General features: G+C 34.7%; 1 protein-coding gene across 4 annotated transcripts in view; it reads left to right on the top strand.

Annotated features, from left to right (window-relative positions):
- The window catches only part of Mpp7 (MAGUK p55 scaffold protein 7), a 222879-nt gene extending 206979 nt beyond the window's left edge, over window positions 1–15900 (top strand). For all 4 annotated transcript variants that reach the window (XM_047520687.1, XM_047520689.1, XM_047520690.1 and 1 more), the window contains 5 exons: window positions 1367–1447; window positions 9743–9836; window positions 10879–10987; window positions 12763–12906; window positions 14448–15900. In XM_047520687.1, the coding sequence (XP_047376643.1) occupies window positions 1367–1447; window positions 9743–9836; window positions 10879–10987; window positions 12763–12906; window positions 14448–14627 (608 nt within the window). In that variant the 3' untranslated portion in view covers window positions 14628–15900. The remainder of the gene's footprint in view (window positions 1–1366; window positions 1448–9742; window positions 9837–10878; window positions 10988–12762; window positions 12907–14447) is intronic.
- The last annotated feature ends 5724 nt before the right edge of the window (window positions 15901–21624 follow it).

Below are 21624 nucleotides of genomic sequence, written 5' to 3' on the forward strand. Positions count from 1 at the left end.
AGAGAAAAGAGAGGACATAAGCACAGGACAGAACCCCCAAGGGCAAATCCCCAGTGACCTGCTTCCTCCAGTCATGCACCAGCTACCTAAAGTTATCCACTAATTCATTCAGATTATTAATCTACCCAATGGATCAGTCCACTGACGTGGTTGCAGCTCTCACCATTGCCTCAGAGCCCCACCTTTGCCCCTTACTGTATTAGGGACCATGCTTCCAAAGCATGAGCTAATGGGGGAACACTTCACATTTATACCAAAACACCATCATTGTCTGACTGTAAACAGTGTTCTTTTCAAAGAACTCCCTGACCCACCCATGTTGGAAGAAGAGGTGGGAAGTAGAATGAACCTCAAGTACCTGGGCTCTGTGCTAGGCACTGTGCATAGATCTCATTCATTCCTTCCAAGAAAGGGAATATTACCACTCAGAGTAACATCTACTCAGGTTCAGTGTCTTCACTTTCCAAAAGCACAGGAGAGGGAATAGTGGGTGGAACAGATGGGAAACCCAGTTCAGGGCAGGAGGGGTCCTGTATCCTACATTCTGTCTGCTGTACTACACAGTCCTTAAATGGACCCTAATGCAGTGCTGTGAAAAGCATTTCAATAGAAAAGGAATGTTTGGACTTGTGCCCTTCTAACATTTGATTTCAGACTTCTGTTTGAAACTACTCTTTGATTTTTTTTTTTTTTTTGCCTTAGTATCTTAATCAACTGGTTACTTTCCTTGAAAGTAGAATTTGTTTAGTATCTGTTATTATCACATTTACCATATGCCATTTGCTTGTTGTTGATGTTCAGTATGTACTGGTTACTTGATTTAAATGTGTAAGATCTTTGCAAGTTTTCAAATGCTTAAGGATTAACCAAAGATACATAGTATAGGAGAAAGTCTTGACAAAAGTAAATGTGGCTATGGTTTTGCAAATTTAAAATGCATAATGGAATTTACATCCTGAATGAAGTCAATGTCAAAAGTTGTCTTTTGTTCAAATCTAAAAATACTTAGAATTGAAATTAGTCCACTAATTTCCACTAATAGTCCACTGCAGGGACTATTGCCAATTTTTTTAAGTGCGCCTATTGTTTTAGGATCTTATGTATACCATTAGTTGTTAATATATTTCATGTAAGGCATTTTTAACCTTTTTGAAGGAAATGTCAGGTTTTAGATTTTAAAGGTAAAAAAGCAACAGAATAAATCCTAACTTTTTCTTATGTTCAGCTTAACAAGAAATACCTTTTTACTTGAAGTGCAAGTATTCTCAGTGCATATTCTCAGTGTAGCTTACAGATTCAGATCAGTTACAGAAATGTTTAGATAATGTTTTGTTTGCTAATGAATTTCTGTTGTCCTGTTTTTCAGGTCCTGTAGGAGTGGGGCTGAATGAACTGAAGCGGAAGCTGCTGATCAGTGATACACAGCACTACGGTGTAACAGTGCCCCGTGAGTTTTGTTCTTCTCAGTTCTAGTGTGACTGTACTAGTAAGGATTGCTGAACACTTAGAGAGCATGCACCCTGTGGACCTCCCATCAGCCCCCTGATGTGTGCAGTGACATTATCTAATTGTACAGAGGATGTACAGAGGCAGCAGGGGTTAAGGAATTGTCCCTAGATGACATACCTAATTGGTGGGATATTTGTTAATTGCAGCTTCCCTTCTTTTCGAATTTTATGAGGAATTTTAATTCACAGATAACATCAACTTATTATTTACAAATTTTCTTCTAAGTAAAAGACTTACTTTTCTATTTCCTAAAATAAGTGCTAATGTTTTCCAGAGTTTTTCTCCAGTTTTACAATTAGAAGGACCAAACCACAGAGAACTGAAGGAGACTTCTCATAATATGAACCTTTCTTAATTACCTTTTATATGTAGTAATTGGCAGATAGTGTTAAATGGGCTTTTCATGGCCATATAGACCAAATATGGTAGGCTTCTTTTCAGTACACAGAATTAGATCTATTTTTATAAAAGTGGTTTTCATAGGCATTCTTACAAATGAAATATGATGCTTGAAACATTTTGATCTCCAGAATAAATGCCATTTGACTACTTAATATGTTGATGTTACAAAGCTGTCTAAAAGGCTAAATTGAAATGTTGGCTTTTTCAAGTGGTTTTAGTAATGTCAGAAAAAATCGTTTGTCTATTGCCTTTAGCAATGTTCTCTAGTTTTGGAAGAGTTCAACTTTATTTTAAAATTACAGTTTTCTATTACTTCAAGTTACATCTTGTTACTACATTTTTCCAAATTTTTGTTTGTAATTATTTTCAGCCATAAGTTATAGGACTGCTGGTTTCTACCAGGGGAGATGAAAGTAAAGGAAAATGTGGAATTAGACAGTTTCTTTTTTTAATTTTTTCCTTTAATTCACTTCTCTTACCGAAGTTGAATTGCAATTTACAGGTAACTAGAAAAGTATACACACAGTTGTTAAGCTCACAGGTGAGCAACTCTAGAAGAAACCTGAGATGCAAAAACAGATTACAATGGAAAAAACAAATTTCAGTTTCCTACTGTAGATTCATCTCCATTGTTCATCTTAATTTAAGTAGCCCTCCCAACAGATGTAAGATGAGTGATATTTTCTTTATTTCTCAGAGAAGGAAAGAGTGCAAAGAGTACCTTGACTTTTTCAGAGTTCAATAGATGGTAGTTGCACTTAGATTTGAAATCAGGTGTTTTGACAGCACTGCTCATGTTCTGCTTCCTGTGTTTCTCTAGCCATGCTTTCAAATTATTTACTGAAAGCCTGGTGAGCAGTAAAAACTGTTGTGAAAATAATATCAATAAGACCATCTATCAAATGTAACCTGTGCTGGTTTTGGTGTTACCAAAGGGCCTAGAACAAGGCACTTGGGCTTCAGTTTATCCAATTGCTAAGATAACATATGTCTCTGAAGTTATTATAGAACTTGAAAATATCCAGAAAGATCCTGGGGCTCAAACTCTGAAGAAATCCTCAGAGTATTTATTTTCTACTCTGATTCACTTTAAATAAGTGTTAATGTCACAAGGTCCCCAGGTAGCAATGTTTTCCAGACATGTCTGATGATAAGAATCTCCTTGGGGTTGTGAGAAAAAATATGCCTGAGACTTGTTTATAGCAAGCATCCCTGGTCATTCATAAGTTCAGACATGTTTGGAAAATATAGCTATAGAATCAATTAAGGGTGAATTAATTTAAGAAAAATATATTTTAAGAGTAGTTTTTAAATTTTATTGTTTAGCTTTATAAAATAGTTTGGTCAGACTTTAGAATAACAGAAAAAATATTGAATATTAGAGAAATTTATTGCTTTGATTTTATTAGTATTGTTTGATGTTTAATGCTGTAATTCTTTCTGAAACATATAACATCTACCAGAATAGGTAGAATGATAGAGATGGAACTGTTGCACATGACAGATCAGAGTATAAATTAACATTTTAGCAAACTAAGCGATCATTATCTACTAAAACTTCTCTAATACACCATATGACCCAGCTATTCCATTCGCAGTTACACAGCCAACAGAAATGCACACATACATTCAGCAAAAGACATGTATTTAGATATTCTTAGAAACATATTTATCAGAGTTCAAAATTGGAAATTACCCAAACACCCATCAGAAGTAGAATGGAAGCCAGGCACGGTGGCACACGCCTGTAATCCCAGCAGCTCAGGAGGCTGAGGCAGGAGGATTGCAAGTTCAAAGCCAGTCTCAGCAACTTGGTAAGGCCCTAAACGACTGAGGAAAACTCTTCTCAAAATAAAATATAAAAAAGGACTGGGGGTGTGGCTCAGTTGTTAAGAGCCCCTGTGTTCAATCCCTGATACCAAAATAAATAAATAAATAAAAAAAAGTAGTAGTAGTAGTAGTAGTAGTAGAAGAATGGATAAGTAAATTAAGGTATATTTACACATTGAAATACTAGAACACATGGGGAAAAAACAGTCCACAAGTGCATACACCCATACGAATGAACCCCACAGACATCATGTGAGCAAAAAGAGGCAAGCCCAGAAGAGGATCTGCATTATTTTTCCATGCTTATAAATACAACAAAAGCAACAGCAATATGTGCTGTTAGAAATTTTAAGGAGGGAAAAACTGACCCTTAATTCATCAGCACTGGCAATTTTCTGCTTATTAGAGTGCTGATTACACAGGCATGTTTGATGTGTGAAAATTCATCAAGCTGTACATTTTTAAGTGTATGTATAACTTTATGTGAACTTTTCTTTATAGCATACTTAAGTTTTTAAATGTTCAAGAGAAATACCTATTAGCTTGGTTGGCTTGCTGATGTTGATTTCCTGGTTTTGATAATGGGCCGCAGTTATGTAAGTCCTACAATAGGAAGCTGAGGGATAGTTGCATGGGACACCTCTGTGTACTTTTTTATAACTACTTTTAAATCTATAATTATTTTTCTTTTTTAAAAAAGCACAGTCACAGTGTTTAACCATGAGATACCTCCTGAGAAATGCAATGTTGGCAGTTTCCTCATTTGAACTTTCACAAGATAAGTTGGCTATATCAGTGGACAATATTATCATATGGGACCACTGTTGTAGGCACAGTCCATAATGCAAAATGTCCTTATGAAGCATAGGACTATATTTAAAGGAGTTCTAAATCAGATGAATGCTGTTGTTCTTAGGATAAAATGACTGACAAGTAGTTAACAAAAGGTATTTTCGTAGATCCCAAATATTTAGTGGACTCCAGAATATCTATAGTCTGGACTTTGGGTACTCTTAATCAGTCAACCCCACAAATGAGTCACTTTCTGTGGTTTCCTATGGAAGCAAATATCACAGATTTTGTGTTTTCATGGATTTCCAAATACCCATGTTCTAGAATACTCCTTTGTTCATAGGATGCCTTTCTTAAATTTTCCAGATATAAATGTTTATAAACTAGGGTACCAGTTTAAAATTTTTTTTTCTTTTTTCACCACAGTAATTATTCTGGGATTTTGTTGGGGACAAGGAGGAGAGGCTAGAGTTTGTTTCATATGCGTTTAATTTTTATCTTAACCTATAACCATAGTGGGTACTCAGCAGTTGAGAGGTAGTAGCCTGCTTGTGGCCCTTCTTTCCCTTTGAATCCTCTTGTCCTGTGAGTTTCTAGGTCCTTCATTCAGAATCCCTCATTGTTACTGAGTTCATGAGATTCCCAGTGTTGCTCATTCTAATTAGACACTGAAATTCTTCAGCAGTAAAATAGCATCAGGCCAGGCTAATTCAGGTTGATTATGATACACAAACATTTTAGTTGTAGACACATTACTTTGGAAGTGTGTTCAGCAACATAATAAATATCTTACTCAATTACTTCTTCATGCAGTTCTAAAAATATTTTTAACCCTCTAGGGAGACTCCCATGTGTCAGGGAAGTGATGATTAACTGTTGTAGACTTTCAATTACAGTTGGATAAAGAAAGTCTTTGCTTAGTTAATGAGAAACAAATTAATGTGTAGAAAATTCTCTTGATTTTCAGCAAGACTTTTTTTTAAGCCTACCATTTGCTAAGGGAACACTAGCAAACAGTGGTAACAAAACTGATGAAGTAATAAATGAATATAAACCTTAATTCCAAAGCATGGTATCATATGAATTTTAATCTTTCATATTCTTAAATACCTATACATCCACCCAACAGAACATTTTTCTGCTATGAAACTTATTCTTAGTTTTTATGATAGAATAAAATGTATCAGTACTTCATCCAGTTCCTGTAAAGGGTGTGACATTCCATAAAGAATAGCACTGTTTCTGGGTGCTCCACCAGTGGAAACAAGTATGAAAAACTGTTTTCAAGAAATAAGAACTTTGTAGTAAAATATGCTTGCTAACTAAATAAAAGGGGAGTTAAATTTTGGACATAATTTAAATTAATTGAGTTTTATGAATCCATTACTGTTTGAATTAACTTACCTTTTTCCCCACTTCCCACATTTTTCTTTTATTAAAATTCTTATTTTTATTAAAATATAATTAACATAAACTTGCACATATTTTAAATATGTTATGATCAGTCTTAAATACCTATGAACATGTAAAACCATCACCACAGTGGATGTAACGAACATTTTCATCTCCTCAAAGATGTCCGTGTGCTCTTTGCAGTCCATCCCTCTACTGCAAACCTGATGATCTGTATTCTTCCTTTGTGGGTTAGTTGGAATCCTCAGTTGTGGGGGTCCTCTCCGCCACATCCCATGTGAATGAGAAAAGGGTTAACTGCCAGAGGATGATGTTGGCGGTTTTTCTATTACCCAAAAAACTTATCAACTCAATAAACATACAAGAGCCAATATTCTTTTTAAATGAGAGGGAGCATGATGGGTCTGGCCATACCAGCTCTGGCCTCTTACAACTTGGAGTCAGCCAACTCTCCTTTATTTATAACATACTGGTAAAGGGGGCCAAGACCGGGAGGAGCTGCTTCTGTGATAGACAGGATAGGGTGGAGTTAGGGGAGCATTCTCTCAGGAATATTCCAGAAGGAGACAGGGAACCACTCCCATGCAGTGCCACATGCTTCCTGGCAGTTCCTAGAAGCCAGGCAGTCATCTGCATCCCATGACCCATTCTAATCTGATTCTGCTAAATAAGGATGGCTTCCCATAGTCAGCACTTTATATTGATTTATACAGTATATAGCCATTTTTTTCTTTACCCAGTATTTCTATTCAGCATGAGCTTGGGATTCATTCATGTTATTTCATAAATCAATAATTGATCAATTTTCACTGCTGAATACCATTCTTGATATGGAAATGCCAATATTTATCTGTCTATTCACCTATTGATAAATACTTAGAAGTTTCTTTCTCCACCCCATTTTTGGTCACTGCAAATAAAGGTATTATGAGGTTTGTATACAAGATTTTTGATGGACATGTTTTTGTTTCTCTTGGGCAAGAAAGAAGAAGAATGACCGTGTTTCTGTGTCTTTATATGTAATATGTTTTTCTTACAGACTTATCAGCAGAAATGTACTAGGGTATTGATCATTTACCCATTTTGTAAATCTTTGCCTTTTAGTGGCGGTACAAAGCGCTTAATTGAGCTATGAAAATGATTGAATTTAAGCAACTCATTATATTCTGTTTGTGTCTTCTGTATTTCATTTTCTTTTTCTTCCTTTTGATTATCTCTGTGTGTTTTAGTATTCCATTTTAATCTACCTATTGGTACTCTGATTTTATCTCTTTGTGGTAGTTTTTTACTGGTTGCTTTAGGGATAACAATATGCATATCTAATCATTCACAATCTGTGGAGTTAACTTGGCATCATTTTACATAAAATATAAAAACCTTGCAACCATGGAAATCCCTTTACCCCTACTTTAATCTGTTGTAGTTATTGAATATATTATATTAGCATACATTGAAAATTCTATCAATCAGTAGTAAAACTTTAACATTGAAACAATCATATGTATTTTAATGAACTTAAGAGGGTGAAAGTAGACTTTTATTTTTATTCAACTATTTATTCTTTCTTCATTCTTAAAGATCCAAGTTTTTTTCTTACCATTTTATTTCAGCCTTTAAAAATGTCCATTTTTTCTTTTAGAACCAGAGGCTGGTGAATTCTGTGTTTCTCCTCATCTTCGAAAGTCTTTATTTTGCCTTTATTCCTGAAAGATATTTTGGTTGATAGATCCGTTCTTTCAGTACTTTAAAATCATTATTTCATTTATTTCTTATTTTTTTAATTTATGAAATCTGTGATGATTTAAATAATTCTTCCCTTATGTGTATTATGTTTTCCAACTGATTTCAAGATTTTTTATGTATATTTTATTTGAATTTTACTAGTTTGATTATGTGTGTAGGCATGATCTTTTTTTCTGAATTTATCCTGTTTGTGACCTACTGAGCTTCTGAATTCTTAAGTTTATGTCTTTCACCAAATTTTAGAATCTGGAACCATTATTTCTTCATTTTTTTTTCTGCTCCAATATCATTTTTCTCTCCTTCTAGCACCCTAATTACACATACAGTAAACATTTCAGTACTTTTTGTACAAATCCCTGGAATTCCATTTATATTTTTTTCAGTCCCTTTGTTGTTGTCAGATTATACAATTTTTATTGATCCATCTTCAGGTTCACTGTCTGTTTTATCTGTTATCTTCATCCTGCTACTGAACCCATCTTGTGATTTGTTTCTGTCATATAGTGTATCTTTTCAGTTCTAAAATTCCCACTTGGTTCTTCTTTTATAATTTCTGTTTCTATGCTAAGATTTGCATTTTCATTCAATTCAGGTGTTTCCTTTTACTTAATGAAGCATAATTATGATAGTTACATTAGAGTCTGTTCAGTCTAACTTCTGAGTCTTTCAGTTTCCATCTGTTATCTTTGCTCTTGAGAATGGTCATTTTTCCTTGGTTATTTATGTTGAACAACTTTGGATTGCATTCTAGGTATTGTGAGTGTTATGTTGTATGAACACTAGGTCCTGATCTAAAATTCTGGAGAATGTTGATGTATTTATCTTAGCAGGTAAATAACTCCCTGACACTAAGTTCTATCTCATTTACCTTTGCTCTATTGATTTGGATCTTTCCTGGTTCAAAGATTAGTCTGAGATTGTGTGCATGATTCAAATCCCAGCTCAATGCTTTAAACCTCTCCTACATTGCTAAGGGTGTGTTCAGTACACAACATGCAGGGCTTAGACTGAGACTTGTGTATTCTAATCTGGGTTCACTTCTTAAAAACTTTACTATGCTGATTTGAATCTGAACTCCATGTATAAGGGCAGGAGTTATTCTTAGATTAATGTTTCTTCATACATAGAATTAAAGTGTTTCCTTCTCTACATCTCTCCTCCTGGATTCTCTCCACATTCTTAACCGAAAATGCTTTTTTTTTTTTTTTTTTCCTTTTTTGGTGTTTTCACTGAATTGGCAGGACATCTATTGGAGTTTAGGCACACATTCCACTGTGAGTCCCTTGGAGTGATTCCTACCCTTGGGGCAAAGCTAAGAAAAAAATAAAGCTAAACTTTTCCCCATGCAGGTTGACCCCTTTCCACAATATTACCTGTTTTATTTATTTGTCAGTGTACTCACAATTGTTTTGGTTTCAGAGGTTTTCATTATATCAGTAGAAAGACTGGACTGTGGTTCATTTTTACCTGTCATATCAACAATGAAAAATCTTGGGTTTGGTTTGTAATTAATCCTGCATTTTCTGCTCCATTACAGTTCACGAAAAAATAGACAGAACTACTGAAATATTGAAAGTTCAGTAATATTCTAAGAGAGTGCCGCTTATAACTTTGCAAAGGGATAATGAATAATGCATAGAAGTATTTGACTTCATCCAGTGTAAAACAAAGCATTGATGGCATAGTGCTGTGTTAGGAAGCTAATAAAATAATTTCATAATTTATAACCTAGTGGGCAGCAGATTTTCTTCAGTGAATGTGGATCAATAAATAAAGATATAATAAGCATTATTTGCAAAAGGAGTTTTTCCTCAAGTATTTAGGATACCATTTTTATTTAATTATACTAGAGAGCCTTCAAAATAATGAGTAGTATCAGTAGAAAAATCTGAATTTATGACACTATACTATATTTTATTAACTAATTTGTTTATAAGTTTTTAAATTCTGTGTAGGAAAACTAGAGTATACTTGATCATTTCTTTAATATTTTCTGTGCTCTTTTTTTAATCAAATATAAACTTTTCTAAACTATTTTTTAATCAAATCACAGATACCACCAGAGCGAGAAGAAGCCAGGAGAGTGATGGTGTTGAATATATTTTCATTTCCAAACATTTGTTTGAGACAGATGTACAAAATAACAAGTATGTGGAAATTCTGTGCAAGTTTTTTATGTGACTATTGTTTTTAAGCACATGCCTGTATATCCAGCCTATAAATCCACTTAGGGTTTCCCTCCATTTGAAATGTATTTTACTTACCACAGTAATATTTGAAACCCTTATAAAGTGACAATTCAGTTTTTAATTTTACCAATATTTCCCCTTTTTTAAATAACTAGAGCTGTTACATTTCTGTTAAGTTTAAACACATAGGGATTATTTCACAGTATGAGGGAAGGTTGCTGGTCTTATTGTAACTTCTTTCCAGCCCACTGATTTAATCCTAACATGTAATTTGGATGAAATTTTATTTTTAAAATTGATGGACAGCTATTCACTATATCCCTAGTCCTACAATCTCTTCCGTACACACACATTTCATTCTTCCATTGACACTTTAAGAAACTGAAATAAGGGTAACATCATGCATGTCCCATCTCCTCTAATGAGCTCTAAGATCCCCTCCAACCCTGCACGGGTTTTCCATTTGCTTAAGCATGACTATTTTAGGATATCAAAAGCAGTGTGTGTTTTAATGCAGAATTGTGGGATTTTATTGAAATATCGAAATGCTTTCTTCGCGTTTGGCGCAATGATTGTGTTTTTATAGCACATAATCGGCTGCCCTGGTTCCATTAGCCACCACCCAGCTCCTGTAGTTCTGAAGCTAAGCTTGGTTACTCTGTAGTATGCAATGAAATTTCAGTAGTTTCTATTGTTTGGCTTATTCATGGTTTTATTGCATTGCATTAGTTCTGAGAAAGGGGTGATGGAAAACATTAGAGCTCTACTGGACTGAAGTACTTTTTTTCTGCTTAAGTGTAATACAAGCAAGTGTTACTGATTTGAAAATGTAGAATAGATTTTTTAAAATTGACATTCTGAAGTAGTTGGTCCTATTTATTCTATTAAACATGGTAAAAAATTAAATGTTCAACAAAAATGTCTTTTACCTATGAAATATATCTTGCCATCTATAATTTTAATTCACAGATGATTCTGATGAGCCTTTAATTTTCCACAGGTTCATTGAATATGGTGAATATAAAAACAACTACTATGGCACAAGTATAGACTCAGTTCGGTCTGTCCTAGCTAAAAACAAAGTTTGTTTGTTGGATGTTCAGCCTCATGTAAGTAAACACTGAATATCTATAATATTGATAATTACTTCAGGCTATAAAGAAACTGATTAGAATACTATGTATTTAAACCTTGTTTAAATACATATTCATTATAATTGTATCTTTGATATTGACATTAATCTTAAAGAAGAGTAGAATATTAATTAAAAAAAGAGAAATATTCAGAATGCTTGCAGCCCATGTAATCTACTACACTTCATGTGAGCATTTCAGTGTAAGGTAAATAAATATAAAGTCTTCTCCTTTAAATGTAACTTGATTTATTTTTGGTTGAGGAAGGAAAGAAGTCCTTAATTATGAAAGAGGAGTGGAGGGAGCTCAAAAATGTTTCTTTGTGACTCTCATTTCTATCCAGTCAGGTTCAATGACTTTTAAATATTTCTGTGTATTTCATAGTTTTTAAAAATGCATTGTTACATGTATGATGTATTTTTATGTTATGTATTATTCTAAGTGTTTGTTATTTTTAACAGTAGATATTTGGTTCTCAGTCCTCTCTCTTTGATTTGGGTCTTGTATATGTCCTAGAAACCTAAAACCTCTACTAGAGCTGAGGCATTTCCCAGGAATTGTGCTGGGCAAGATCCCTTTAACAGCTCTCAGGTAGATCTTTGTCCATGACCATGGTTATTTTTTTTGTTTTGTTTTTGTTTTTGTTTTTGTTGTTTTTTCTGGTACCAGGGATTGAACCCAGGGTCACTGACCCATGTCCCCAGCCCTTTTTTGTATTTTATTTAGAGACAAGGTCTTGCTGAGTTGCTTAGGGCCTCCCTAAGTTGCTGAGGCTATCTTTGAATCTATGATCCTCCTATCTCAGCCTCCCAAGCCACTGGGATTATAGGCATGCACTACCTCACCCAGCACCCTAGGAACTCTTAAGAACATTCCAGACTACAGAAGCCATTCACTTCCTTTTCAAATCCTGTATCTTCCCATTGATGACAAACCCATAGCATTTTCCTAGTCCTACAGGGGCCCAGGTTCTCCTTCCTCAGTGGTGGCACCCTCAGGCAAACAACCTCCTCTGGGTCTGTTCACGCCTAGACCCTTGCAGTGTAGTTTCTGCCTGTACTCCCAGTGCCTGCAGCACCCCTCTGTCCCCTCTGCCTCCACTACCCCCATTCCCCACACCCCCTCTGCTGCGCGCACGCAGCCCATCTGCCTAACCTTTTGGTGATACCGATCATTCATGGTCATATTCTGGAGAGGTCCTGACACAGGTCAAGAGCATCCCTCAGCCCTCACCCTTCTGTCGGTTACCCTTGGTGATAGGTGAGTCCTCAGAAGCAGAGTGTAAATAACATAAGACCCTTGATGAGGGAATGCTGGTGGCATCACAGAGAACAGGGGCCGCCCTTGTCACTCTCTCTGAGGGGGCAGGTGGGGGCGAAGAACTCCTGCTTGAGATCAGGAAAGGCAATAGAGATGGTCAGGAAATTATGATATTATTAGTACTATTATCCTTTACCCCATCACATTTTTTCGGTATTTGCTCTAAAAGCCAATTTCATGGTATTTTTAGCTACTTGTGTCCACCATTTATGATGATGTATTTCAGACATTTTTAAATGCAAGTTACATTTTCCAGCTTCTTTATAGGGGCATTTGTCACCTTTAATTGTCAACAACTGATTGAATAATAATAATATATCAAAAGACCTACTGACCTTAATTAGAGAATAAGTTTAGAAAAAAGTTAAGGAAATTAAATAATTCATGAGGTTATGAAGAAATATGAGAAAAAATTCTTCTCTTCCTTGCAGACAGTGAAGCATTTAAGGACACTAGAATTTAAGCCCTATGTGATATTTATAAAACCGCCATCCATAGAGCGTCTGAGAGAGACGAGAAAAAATGCAAAGATTATTTCAAGCAGAGATGACCAAGGCACTGCAAAGCCCTTTACGGTGAGTACACAGATGCTTAGGGATGGTACATGAGCAGTGCATGAAAGCATACATGCATCTGTGGCTACTCAGGAAGGCTAGTAAAGGCGAAGTCGTGAACTAAGAATCTGTGAAAGTTGGAATTGTATTTAGGCACATATTTTGAACCATTGTACTATAATTTATTTTTGTACTTCTGTGGATGGATCTTCATGTTAAATTAACTCAAAACTATTTTTGCATGTTATTATGTGTATATATTAGAATTTTTCTGGGCCAAGCATTTATGTTAAAATTAGTCTATTTTTCAGATTAGCCTTATATTTAAAGGTAAAAGTACCAAAATCAGTTACTGCTAATCCTTAATAGTCTAAATGAAAAATGTAATAACTTGCTTTGTCTCCTGGTATCATATTTAGCACAGTAAAAAGAAAAAGCACCATTTGAGGAGAAGACTAGTGGACTGTGTTATTATTTAACAGTGATATTTGCATTTCCTAGGAGTATTATTGGAAATGGTGACTCTGGTATGTCAGTGGTTATAATGACTTCTGGCAAGGCTTTTTATTGTTTTTGTTTTCAGTCTTCTCAAGATAATGTATTCTATGTTTGGATGAAAATAAGCAAAGAAGTTAAATGTTATGAACTCCTCCCCCTTCTATTTAACCTTAGTCTATATTAATCTATAAACTGTTAATTATGATTACAAAATACAGATTATGTTTCTGATTCCCAATATTTGATCTTTTTTCATAATGATAAACAGTATCTATTTATGTTGAATAGATGTTAATATATGATGTTACTCAAGGTTCTTGATTAACACTAACATTAAATTTTCTATTGTGAACTAAGGTGACATTGCAGTGTAGATTCTAAAATTATTTCAATATGCTGCAATGTGAAGAGTTATTTTCTTGTTATATAAATTTAAAGGTTTCTTGATGAAGATAAATGATAATATATTCTTGGGATTTGGCTTACTAACCTTTATGAGTATACTTATATGGTCTAAAGTTTTATAGCTAGCTCAAATACTTTCTGGTGTCAAAAAATGTGACCATGTAGGACTCTTGAAGCACTTCTAATGAGCCAAAAGAGGATGCTAGTAACTATTCTTTTATAATGTATCCAACCACGAAAATGTTTGTGATATAAATTCCTTCTATGCATAAACATAAATAATACCACAAACTAATGCATAAGAGTAAGCAAATCTTTATCCCCAAATAGCTATTTTAATAACTACATAACCATGTATTTATGAGTTAGTGACTATTTATCCTGAAATTTAGTTAAGGTGGAAGTTTTGAATCAGAGGAATTTAGTTATAAGCAGATCAGAGGAAAGAGTATTAGAAGTTATGACTTCTGAAGAACTAGTGGTTAAAGAAGGTAGTTTTGATTTCTGGATGAAGTGAAAGGCTAAACCCAGAATAGTATTAGGTAAGAATATTAATGCTAATAACAGTATTAGGTAAGAACTGTAGAATGTTTACATTGATGTGAGATGATGTAATTGCCTGGTTAAACAATTTTTTAAAAAAATACTCCTTTTTGTAGGAAGAAGACTTCCAAGAAATGATTAAATCTGCACAGATAATGGAAAGTCAATATGGCCATCTTTTTGACAAAATTATAATAAATGATGATCTCACTGTGGCATTTAATGAGCTCAAAACAACTTTTGACAAATTAGAGACAGATACCCATTGGGTACCAGTGAGCTGGTTGCATTCATAATTACATGAAATTTCCACACTTGTGGTTTTTTTTTTTTTAACATAGAATGCATGATTAAATCAGTTGCCATTTGGTGGTAGAATTTTTTAATTATATCACTATCATAGATGTATAATCTTGGTAAAAATTGGTGGTTTCATTTGTATCTTTTCACAGCTTTATTTGAAATATGTGTGATTCTAAAATCTAAAAATCAAAATGTGCTCAGTACTATATTCTGAGCAAAACTTTGGACCTTCCAGTTGTCTTTAATATATCTCTGTCTGCAATGTGAGGTTGGATTTTTTAGAGACATAGCTAGAGACAATATAGATAGATGTTTTGTACTCTAACTGGTCTCATCTGTGGCCTCTGCCATTCAATTTATATGTTAGTAGTTGTAGGTATTAACTAAATAATCTCAAGCAGCTCTACAAGCAGGTCAGCTTTGTATTTCCAGGCAGATCACCATGGACTTAACTGGGCTGGCAGTAAGACATAGTCTTCTTACTACTTTAAAAGTACAAACTTTTTCTTATATCTACAAAATATGTTCACAGTGTGTACATTTTAAAATCTTAAAGGAGTAACTGAATATTTACCTCGAGTGAGTGACCTCATATTATAGTTTAAGAGTAGGTCCTAGGAGTATATATCAGTGACATAACATGTAAGAAGGGAAAACAGACTTATTTTTTAATACAGAGGTCTCTCTGTGTTGCTCAGGCTGGCCTAGAATTTATCATCCTCCTGCCTCACACTCCCAAGTAGCTGGAATTACAGGTGTGTGCCACTACACCTGGCACAATTGACTTTAAAAATTATTATAAATATAACCAATAGCCTTTCCATATGGTATTAGTAATAGTGAGCAAGAAATAACTACAAAGGATATTTTTATTTGTAAATCTTCAGAAGACATTGTTGGAGTCACCAAAATGGTATTTTGAGCAGGCTTTGGATTTCCCTAATAAATTATGTTATTCCTGTTCTAAACCATGTAAAACATGTTTTATATGTTAGTGATACAGTTAAAAAATGATCACTTTTCTCATTTGTGCAGTTGATCACCATATGTGTAAATTGTGCTCTGTTTTAGAAAACTTTTTTATGTAATGTAACTTCTGTCACCAAAATGATTCTTAACACTGACCATATACCATCTTAACCTAAAGAAGTATAAGAAGGGCTGGGGATGTGACTCAGTGGTAGAGTACTTGGCTAGTGTGCACAAGGCCCTGGGTTTGATCTCCAGCACCACACACACACAAAAAAAAAATAAGAAGAAGAAGAAGAAATAAAAGGAAGACCCTTATATTTTAAAATATTTAGATGGTATATCTCATCTTTCTTTGGTACTATTGATCTTCATAAAGTGAATTATATGGTTCAAAATACTACAAATGTCTGTAAGTTCTATAAGAGAACACGTCCTGCTATTCTTGCATGCAGTAAGATCTTGCCAATCAAAATCATTGCATCTGCAACTTTCATTAAAAAAATTATTTTTGTTGCTTTGTAAAGAGTTTAGATGTCACATTTAAAGAAAAAATAGAATGTAGTAAAATTTTATATATTTATGAAATATTTGAAAGGCATATTTTTTTAATTATCAAATGGGGCTATTCATAAAATAAATTGATTATATGTAAAGATGTCATAATTTAAAATAGTAGTTTTATAGATCAAGGTCAACATTCCATGTAAATATTTGACCTTTACACAGATAGATTGACAAGTACATTATATGTACACTGCACATTTGGTAGCATTCATCACTGGATTTGTTTCAGACATGTCTAATTACATACTAGAAACAGGAACAAAACTACTTCAATGGCCTTGATACATATTCACACACAAATAGTCATATATTCAGATTAAATGCTATTTAACAACATAAAACAAGTGAGTTCTAAATTTATTAAGTAGCAAACCATTTCATTTTTAAAAAGTGAGGGACAGTTAACAGATTTCGCACTGAATCCATTCTTAAAGTTATATGGCTGCTCTAAAAGAAGTGCAGATCTTAAGTAGTTGGTTTGGGTAGAATATTCCAGGCTTTGAACACTGACTAAAATTTCCAGTGAAACAAGACTTCCTATAAAAGAATGGTGGGAAATGTATAATAGTATAGGCAATCTTCTGAATAATTTAGTCAGCCCAATTTCTTTACTCTGAAATATCTACATTTTTTTTTCTCCATTTTCAGATAAATGCCTCAATTCATTACTTTAGGGATAGAGATAGTGGAGGGTAGTGGAAACAGTCCTTTCAGGGGATGGTGGTGGTGGCTACATTATGAAACTACAACTCTACAGACCTTTCTCCCTTTTTAGACCAGACCTGAAAAAAATGTTTTTAAAATAATGAAAAGGGCAATTTGAAAAATCAGTAGTATACATAGCTTACAAGAGGTGTTTCTGGGTGCTTAGAGAGAGATTGGATCAAAGTTTAATAAGGTAGGCCAGCTCCAAGGACTTGTCAATAACTATAGCAAAAGGCCCTGGATTCTGTCCTTCACCCTCAACCACCATTGCTTCAGAGGAGAACAACACCAGGCTCCCAACAGGGAATGTCGGCCATGTTTGAGAGAAGAGGATTGATTAATTTTCAATTGTGTATATTTAAAATCTAGACCAAGAAGGAAATTCTCTCCTCTCATGATTGACTAATCAGTTAAAAATAAAAAAGGTACAATTGAAGTAGAAGGTTTTAAAAACTATGGTTTTACTGGTCAATGTGGAAATTCTTAGTATCTTTAAGGCTGACATTTCATGTATTGATTAATGATTGAATGTATCTAAATCTGACAAATTGTAAACTCAGGTTTATGAAACTGTGTTGTTAAAATATTCCTGGAGATACAGATTTTTATTATTTATATTCTTTTGGATATGGAAGGACAATGGAAAGCCCTTGGTCTTAATAAAGTATCTATAAACAGTATGTGTACTTGAAAATTCTTTTTGCACTTGAATATTGTATTTATACTGTTTTCCGTGGTAGGACACATTCTTTGCTGCTGTGATATGAAGTGATTTATTTCATCTCACCATGTCTGAAATTAAGTTATCTATTTTTTGCAAACAATGCTTTTCTCAAAGTTGTTGGAGACACAGAATTTACTAGTATTGCTCTTACCCATAAGTAGCACACCATAAAGATGTGGAGGAATACAGTGGGTTGGATCATCCAGGACCATCCATGATGGGACCACTCCTCCCCTTCCCCACTTCCTTTTTCCCCACCCCATCAGGATTGTTAAATCTTCCTGACCCAGTTATACAAAACTAAACTCGTTCAGCTATACCTAGGGGACACTATCTTCTGCTTATACAGACAAGTATTGTTCTTGCTGCAGTAGTTCAAGCCCTGCTTCCACAGAAGGATTTTATAATGTACCAAGTGAGAGTTTGGGATTTGCCAGGCACTGAAGCACACACCTGCAATCTCAACTACTGAGGAGGTTGAGGCAGGAGCATTGCAACTTGGGGCCCAACCTGGACAATTTTGCAAGACCCTGTCTCTAAATAAATTTTTTAAAGAGTTAGGAATGAAATTTGGTAGTAGAGCCCTTGCCTAGCATGCATGAGACCCTGGGTTCAGTCCCCAGTTTTGTTGAGAGGCAAGGATATATATTTTTTTTCATGTATAATTCATATATAAACGTGTGTTCATAGTCATATGAATGAACTAGGGATATGAAGCCAGAATTCTTGAGTTGAAATTCTGGTTTTTGCCTGTTACCAGTGTGCAACCTTGGGAATGAAAACATCAAAAGTCTCTGATCTTTATTTTCTCATCAGGAAAACACAGGTAATAAATAGAGTTTGCCTCATAGAATTGTAGGCATGAAATGCCAGAATCAATGTAAAGTACTTAGAGCAAAATCTGGAATCGAAGCACTCAATAATTGTGAGCTCCTCTTTTTTATAATGGTCATTATCACATCACACAATTTTTAAATAGGTTTAAATAGTTCCTGTTTTATAACAGTAAACTCATTAGAAGTTACTAATAATTCCTATTATAACTTTATTCTTTTAAAAAATTCCATTATGTCCCATCAAACAGTACATCAGGAACTAATAAGGCAATACCCAAAAGAAAACCAAGCCAAATTTTAGTTTTAACCACTGGGTATGATGCAATATGCTTGATAATAGTTTGAAAGAAATGCCTCATTTCATTGCTCTTTCTTTTGCCACCTTCTTTTCTCAGTGTTTTCCTAGTTACAATTAAGCTTCTGGAAGGCAGAAATACTTTTTAGAAGAGACTATCTTAGAGCCATACATTAGCCTAGTCACTGCCTGATTGAATTGCACTGTATTAATCTTGGAAGTTCTATGTGATTTCCATGCACTATCTCGTTTAATTCTAAATGATCTTATGTGGAGGATATGTTATCTTTATATTTGACAGATGAGAGAACTGAAGGACAGGTCTTCAGTACTCTGCCCAAGGACACATAGGAGAAGAGAGTGGCTTCCTCCATCTCCATGAGCTTTTCACTCAATTGTGCTTCCCTATGTTGCTATCACTTGAGGTAAAACTGGAAACTTGTAAGAGTTGAATAATTAGGAGAGCAGTCATACATCTTTGTTAGGCATATACATTCACGTGCAGTTTTCTCAGAACACTGTTGCTGTGGTCAGATATACCTTAATGTATCAATGCCAGTGTGAGTAGGTTAATCACAAACGGTGGCTATGATCAGAAACTTGCAAAAACATGGATTGCATAGTAAGCAATTGTTTAGTCTGAGTCCCAGTCCTTAGTGATGATTCATGATTTGTAAGTCAATCATGACAATCTCCTAGGGTGATTGATCTGAGCTGGTCATGCTACCAACTCCAGATAATGCCCCGTCTGTTGGAGGAGCTGTGGTAAGAAAGACACATTGTTCTGATCTAAACAACTGCATGAAGTGAAAATCCTATATGTTCCTGCCCCAATTCTTCCTGCTTGAGATGCCTTGGTTACGTTGTGATGCTTGTTAATAGGACAGCCATAATTCTAATCCTACACTAGAGGATGGTAAGGCCCATCTTCTGAGGATGACTACATAGAAAAAAGCCCCAAATCCATAAAACCACTGAGCTGCTGAACTAATCCCAAGAATTCTTTACTGCAATTGTTGAAGACAATATTTGTGTTATGATGGTTTAGATCATTGTTGGGTTTTTTGTTTTTATTGCTGCTAAAAGCACTCAAAAGCAGTATCCATGAGTAACATGGGCCATTCTCAATATCTGCTTGCACTTACCAAACCTGTCACATGCCCTGCCTGGATATAACTATTGAATTTTAAAACATCCTGGAACCTGTAGGATGGACCAAAGCAAGAGACTACATTCAAAATTTCTTTTTCTTGGGTTTTACTGTAATTTCTTTAGTAAACGGTATAAGCCAAAAAAGAAGAGCAATGAAGAAGTTAAGCAAAAACTCAAACAACAAAGTCACATTATTTGGTAATCTGTTAAATGTTTCTCATAGACCTTGAAGAGAAATGGTTATAAAGGGTTTTTCTTAATTCCTCATGTTGATCTCCTGAGTGTGGAAAGACTGTTTTGTCCTGAAAACTGTGATTACACAATATAGAGCTTCATTGAGCATTTATAAAATATAATCCTAAAGTAGGCCACTAGGAAAGATTCATTAATTTCCAAAATATTTACCTCAAATTACACTTTCTGACTATGGTCCAATAGAACTAGAAATGAATGAACAACCACCACAAAGTCCTAGAAAGATTTTCTTTTTCAATTTTAAGATTTTCGTTATTGAGGAAATAAAAATGAAATTGCAGATTATCTAGAATATAATGAAACTAACAGTCTGTGGAATAGGACTAAAACTGAGCTCAGGAAAATTTGTCACTTTTAAAACTTATAAAAAATAAAAATAAACATTGGCTCAAAGAACTCGGAAAAGAATAACATGAGTAGTATTTTGGCTCCTTTATTATATACACTGAATTTTCCAGGAATGCACTACCATGTAAATCAAAGGAAGATTATGCTTCATTTTTTTTTTTCAGGACTTTACCTAGAGCCTTTCACAATTTTGGAACATAATGTCACCAATGACCATGCCACTGGAAGTGTTTGGGTCTTTAATAGTGCACATCTGTACACAGACTTAACTGTGGCATGCACAGTGTCTGCATGCATTTGATTACTTGCCTGCCAGGGAAGTGATGCTTGAGTATTACAAGCCAAAAGATATATTTTTTTCAATATCTGTCCTCTTTTTCCCCCTTCCATTGTGATAGAATTTCTTTTAATTATAGCAATTATACTATCTGTGGATTTCATTTCAGGATGGAAAAAAAAGGGTAAAGTATCACTGCTTCAGATACAGGGCCATTCAAGCCCCACCCCCTCCCATTTCATACTGTTTAAGCTTTTAGTCTTTGCATTACTATTACAAAATGCTTAAGATAATCAATCTAAATAAGAAGGGTTTATTTTGGCTCACAATTTTGGAGGTTTCAGTTCATGGTCAATTGGCTTCGTTGCTTTTGAGCCTGTGGTGAGGCAGCACATGATGGCAGGAGCACATGGCAAAGGAAGCTGTTGAGCTCAGGGCAACCAGAAAGCAGAGAAGGAGCAGGAGACCAGCATATAACAATCCCCTTCTAACACACATTCCCAGTGAAAACCTCCCACTAGGCTCCATCTCATAAAGGTTTCCATCACCGTTCATTGGCACCAAGCTGGGGACTGAACCTTTAATGCCTCAGCCTTTGGGGGGGACATCAACATTCAAATTATAGCACAGCTTCACTGCCCATCCTATTTTAATGTTATATGATTAATATGTAATAGCATAAATAGTTTACTCAAATAGTACTGCTATGAATAGACTGAAAAACAAAATGCCTTTAAAACTATTTTCAAAAAAATGTCTAATAGGATTGAATAAAACAATGGACATTACTATGGACCTAAATATTTAAGCTAAAAAGATCAAGCTGACAGAGGTTCCCAAAACATAATTTAGAAAGGGTAAG

The sequence above is a fragment of the Sciurus carolinensis genome, chromosome 12 (assembly GCF_902686445.1).
Source record: "Sciurus carolinensis chromosome 12, mSciCar1.2, whole genome shotgun sequence".
NCBI lineage: Eukaryota > Metazoa > Chordata > Mammalia > Rodentia > Sciuridae > Sciurus > Sciurus carolinensis.